Source organism: Xiphias gladius, chromosome 2 (assembly GCF_016859285.1).
Source record: "Xiphias gladius isolate SHS-SW01 ecotype Sanya breed wild chromosome 2, ASM1685928v1, whole genome shotgun sequence".
Classification (NCBI taxonomy): domain Eukaryota; kingdom Metazoa; phylum Chordata; class Actinopteri; order Istiophoriformes; family Xiphiidae; genus Xiphias; species Xiphias gladius.
Genome location: NC_053401.1, coordinates 19,480,304 through 19,485,869, shown reverse-complemented (window position 1 = coordinate 19,485,869; position 5,566 = coordinate 19,480,304). Strand labels below are relative to the sequence as shown.

Sequence of the window (5,566 nt, the reverse complement as noted above, 5' to 3'; positions counted from 1 at the left end):
GCCGTGTGTATGTGAGTGTTTTATTCCTTATAAAAATGACTGTTCCTGTTCCTTTTCGTCAAATGAGGCAACCTGTAAGGAGATTTAGAATCGTCCAGTCAGTATTCGGTGGGAAAATAGACACCACCATCTTCAGACAGACTATGGCTCAAAGCTGCTAATCAGATGCTTTTCGAAATGGATAGTATACATTTCGTAGTTTTATTTTTAACTTCATGAGAATATTGTTTGGAACAACTAATATTACTGTCAGCAGCACTTTTTCTTAACTGAGATGACAGAGCTAAATCCTTTCCGTGAAAACCTGAGGAATTCACAGTGTATCTGTAGCTATGGTCATTCCACAGCATACTGGTAGAAATGTGTTGATGAAATGTTGTTTAGGTTGACAAGATCTCACTAGTGCAGCCAGTAGAATGCACAAACATTTTGTGAAAGAACTTCATTTACTTTAATCCACCCTTAGGTAACATGGGTTGGTGCAGTCATGGTCATCTCCTTTTATTGTTTTGTTATTTTTAAGATTTTGCATAACATCTAGCCTCACCCATGATCGGTCCCTCTGAAAGCGGAACAGCCCTGGGCAGATGCGGGGCCGTTTTTATCAAGCGGGTTCGTCGGCTCGACCCAGCCATCTTTATTACTGTCACGTTCACATGGTGTAACCAGGTACCAGCCAGCTTGGGTTCCTATAAATGAGCACGTGAGGACACTGTGAGTTAACATCCATCGACAGATGACACGTGAAGCGTGAACTAATCACGTAACCTTTTGGTGACCTTTCTTGATGGTGAGTACCATGAAATTGTGATACATCCGGCATTGATCCACGCGTCATCAAAGTCATCACGACATGCATTAATTCTCTGTTACTCAAGCACGCGTTGTGAGTTGCCATCTCATGATTGCACCTCATCAACTGAGATATACAGGATATACAGGAAATGTATTGTCAGTAAAACTGGCCATTCTGTTGCAGCTCTCATGAGAGACGTGCATTTGAATGTAAGATGAGCTAATATTGTAATTCTCACACTCTTAATGGGTAAAGTTTTCTCTTCTACATAAACCTCTGAAACCATAAACCACAAACAAAGAAAGAATAAGTACATCACTGTATTTTGAAGAGTTGCTTGGTGAGCTCTTTTCATTTTTCTGTTCGACGTGGTGTTTATTTGATTAACATTTCAGTGTCACTGGATATCATTTGTGCTTATTGGCACAACAATGCAGGAATGTAGCTGCTGGAAGATGTGTGTGTGTGTGTGTAGGGTCATTTATAAAGGCACTGCAGTGCCACTCTGTGGTTGTATGAAGCCACTGCAGATAACAACAACATTTTAGCTTGTTTTTTTTTTTTTTAATTTTTTTTTTAATTTTAGTACGACCGTACTTTTTATTGTGACATTAGGGACGTTTTGCCCTTCATCATAAAAGTTCATTGCACTGTTTGATTTGCTTTTTCTTACTGTGGCTACTCAGATGATTAAGTGAAAACATGGCACAAAAAGATCTTGCCTAAAGCATCATTTTTCCTTTTTTTTTCAAGTTTTATTTTACTTGGAACAGTTTTTCTTTTTCTCGTAACCTGTCCACCGTCGTTGATTTGAAAAGAAATTTCACAGTAAAGGTAGGTAGAAAAGTTTTATTGAGGGAAACATCATGTTATCTGAAGTTAAAGGCCTTATTAAACCCGAAGGGAGAGACCCGTCTCTTTCAGCTGGGCACCTCCAGTTCTCGCGGGAAAAGAGAAAGGGGGGGAAACTTATTGGTCCCGGCTCTTTGGACGGCCCTTCTGTAAACGTAGCCGCCGTAGCGTTTCCCGAAGCGAAGGCCGAACGGGTTGAAGTTGAATTTGCTCCGGCGGTCGGTGCACAGGAGCTGCCGCTGGTCTTCATTCTCTCTCAGGGCGAAACACAGGCCGGCGTCCTCCGCCGGGAAGTCTCCCGCGGTTCTTCTGCCGGGCGCCGAGAGGACCGACCCTGCGGAGACAGGAGAAAAGGCCGGCTCAGAGCTGCCCGCGGCCGGGACAACACCGGGACACAGACAGGAGTCCAGGCTGTCATCGCTCGGGACTCAGAAGATACGTCTAACGCATTTGCCACTGTGTCTTTCCTTTCTCTGAGTTAACAAACGCAAAAACAAGCAAACAAACAAACAAAAAAAGGCAAATGAAGCCAAAACACCAGCAAACAAATAAACAAAGAGTTTCCACAACTCCGTGATGTGAGTAGATGTCTATCAGGAAGTATTCGTGTTGGCCAATATGTGAGCATTTTCATAAATAACAGAAAATCCATTCATCAATATTAAACAGCCAATTCATAGTCCATGTACATTTACGGGACTACTTGAAGTTGCTTATGTGCAGAATATCCACAACATGAATATTAACATATCTCTAATATATCAGAAATCTGCACGAGATGACAGAAGACAGCAGATGTTGCAGCAGCAGCAGCAGCATGTTTTACAGTGTGGCACAGGAATGACCTGATAAGCTACTACACCGTAGGGAAGTGTAGCTCTGTGATATAACAGTGAGAATACCGATACTAACCTTCTTCTTATCATTCTCGGGATTCTGGTCATTAAATTACTGCTTTATCCTTACTGATGCATAACGTGACAATGTTGCTGTTGTAGCCGGCGGAGGTGGAGTTGATGCCGACTGCCTTATGTGCGGTCGGGCTGTGTAACCTCTAACAATACGTCCGATTTCAACCGTAAACCCACTGGAAGCGAGCTCTGAAATCTGAGAGGGAACTAGTAGCCGTAGCCGCCAGATACATGCAGGGGGAGTAAAAAGGACAGTATCTCCCTCCGAGCTGTGGCGGAGTGTAAGAATAAAGTGGTGGAGAGGGGAAATGCCTCAGTGAAACAGAAGCACCCCAAGTACAGAGGGACATGTGCTCTGGCCGTTTAGAACCAAAACGCAACACAGCCTTACGGGCTGTAAAACGCCGGGGCCCACCTGTTGCTCGCGTCCTTTGTACTGAGTCAAATCCTGGCAGAGCTGCTCCCACACTCCCTCCATCCTGACCAACGATCAGCCCGCACACCGCAACCAGAGCCACCAGCCTCATCCCGCAGCGCAAGGTACAGCTCCCCTCTCTCTCTCTCTCCCTCTCTCTCTCTCTCTGTGCGTGTGTGTGTGTGTGCGCGTGCGTGCGTGCGTGCGTCAACGCTCAGCGACTCCGCAGGTACCGGCGCCTCCCCCTCCGCTCACACCTGTTTTATATTCCCACCAGGTGACCGCCCGCCCGCTCGCAGCCAATCGCAGCCGCCTGCGCCTCCGAACCGTAAATTGCGGAGCTGTCCGCCGGCTGGAGGTGCTGAAATGCATCATTCATCAGCTCTTCTGGGAAATGTTTGCCCGCGCGGATCATTCACCCGGTGCAAGATAATACGTTGGAAAGTGGCGGAGCAGTGAACGGGGGTCAGTGAAAGAACGGACGGAAACAGGACGAAAACGGCAGGACGCGTAATTACGCAAACGGCTACAGGAATACAAAGGGCAGCCGCGGCAGGATGGACTGTGTTGTCCCCGAAGAACTGTTGTTTCGTTGTACTTTCTCCGGCTAAGCCGCGGCGGAGGACGTATTCAGAGCCCTTTTATTTAAGTAAAAGTACTGACACCACAACGTAGGAACAATGCAGCCCTTACGTAAAGGTACTAGTAGCACTGTTGTTATTAGTGGTTGTACATAAGGTACTTCAAGTGTCAAAGGTAAAAGTCTTGGTGCTGCAGCAATTTGGCCTCTGGAACCGATTTATAGCTTTTCAGATCTGAGCGTTGTTGGGATGGTTAATGGGAGAGGAAAGAAGAAAAAGCAAGTTTTCAGATACTCGTGTGTGTGTGAAACATTGGATAATTCTATTGAAATAGAACCATGTGAGAAGTTTAGAGAGGTGAGGCCTCTGTGGTGGCGGTGTAACGACTCACAGACAAGGGGCCCCCAGCAGGTGCTGCTTTTCTGAAGCCAAAAACACTGGGAACCACTGGTTTAGTACTTTGTGTTTTATAACCACATCATTTATTTTGTTTAATATACATTTTTAATCTGAAAAAAAAGGAAATAGTAACTATAGCTGTGAAATACATGTAGTGGACTAAAGCGGACATTTCCCTTTGATATGAGATGGAGCAGAAGTATAAAGTGTGTGAAATGGAAATACTCGAGTAAAGTACAGGCACAGAGCTTGAGTAAATGTACTTAGTTACTTTCCACCACTCCAGCTAAGACTTGGAGGCTGGGAGGCCCAGAGCATAAAGAAGACATCGCAGTGTAAATGGCGTCGAAAGCCGTTGTACGGATGTGTGTTTGCAGACTCCACAGGGGGCGAGGGAAACTGGGAGGTAGTTGTTTTTCTAAATGCGAGAGACATTACCACAGTTGGCAGCAGCTGTATGCAAAAGCTTGGCCACACCGAACTAGAGGAAGTGAATGCATTAGGAGAATTTTTTTACACCAGTTATCTTTACTCCACTTTTTGTATTGCCCTTCTTGAACATTTTGAGCTTCACAAAGGCTTGCAAAAATAAAAAAATAAAAAATGAAAAATGAAAAAATCGAATTAGACAGGAGCCATAGACATTTTACCCAAAGTCCCGGAAACGGAGCAGTATTTCCTGCCCTGCCTCAGGTTTACCAAACCAAGGTCCCTTCACGTGGGATAAATCTGTTTCAGCTTATGCAGCGTGTGAACATAACATGAATCTTTTTATTACTAAGGAACAAACACTGAACCTATTGCCAGTAGAAAATTTAACAGTGAACCAGGATAGTTATAGATGATGATGATGGTGATGATGATGATGGTGATGACGACGGCGATGATGCCGGAGTACTGCCTGAGTCAAATACACAACTGGCCCACGTGTCATTTATTTCCTTCCTGGTGACAAAACCACCAGGAAGCTTGTGTTTTAATTCCAGGAAACAATACAGGATAAAATTGAATGAAAACTTCAAATATGGAACGAAAGCTTGAGAATATGAAATTAAAGTCAGACCATATTGAATCAGTCTTGTGTGTGTTGAATCAGCCCTTATGGCCTTTTTTTTTTTATCAGTTTGAAAAGACCTGGCTAAAATGTTCATTATTTCATCAATAGACTATTGTCAGCAGATTTCTCATTGACTCAGTTACTCGGGCAAATTGTAAATTACAACAACAGAACATATCTGAAAGAAAAGGTTGTGCCAGTCTGGTGTTCTCATCCTGTTTGAGGAAATGTGTTTCATCCCAAATTCCCAGATTTTCATTCAGTAATTGGCTGATTTCCTGTTTCACCTTCGCAGATTTTTACTTTGTTTTCATACTATTTCATGTTTGTTCAGTATCCTCAGCTGTCCATAAACTGCCTCCTGTGGTGGTCGTATGATTTTTTTTTGGTACGCTCTGATGCAGTTGTTAAGACACCGTTGCACAGCAGTCCTGACCACCCTGAGGGATCCATAAAACTGCAGTATAAACACTAAAGGTACACAAAAGCATAGAAGTAATGGGGTCTTCTGAGCCTAGTTGTCTAATACGCATACTATGTTATTGAAACATTCCC

At 44.0% G+C, this 5,566-nt stretch overlaps 1 protein-coding gene across 1 annotated transcript; it reads right to left on the bottom strand.

Annotated features, from left to right (window-relative positions):
- Positions 1–1,659: 1,659 nt before the first annotated feature.
- kiss2 (kisspeptin 2) lies at positions 1,660–3,155 on the bottom strand. Its single transcript, XM_040149330.1, has 2 exons — positions 2,975–3,155; positions 1,660–1,982 (listed from the first exon to the last, which is right to left on the bottom strand). Exons 1-2 carry the CDS (start codon positions 3,084–3,086, stop codon positions 1,717–1,719), a joined length of 378 nt encoding a protein of 125 aa, XP_040005264.1. The 5' UTR covers positions 3,087–3,155; the 3' UTR covers positions 1,660–1,716.
- Between the last annotated feature and the right edge of the window lie 2,411 nt (positions 3,156–5,566).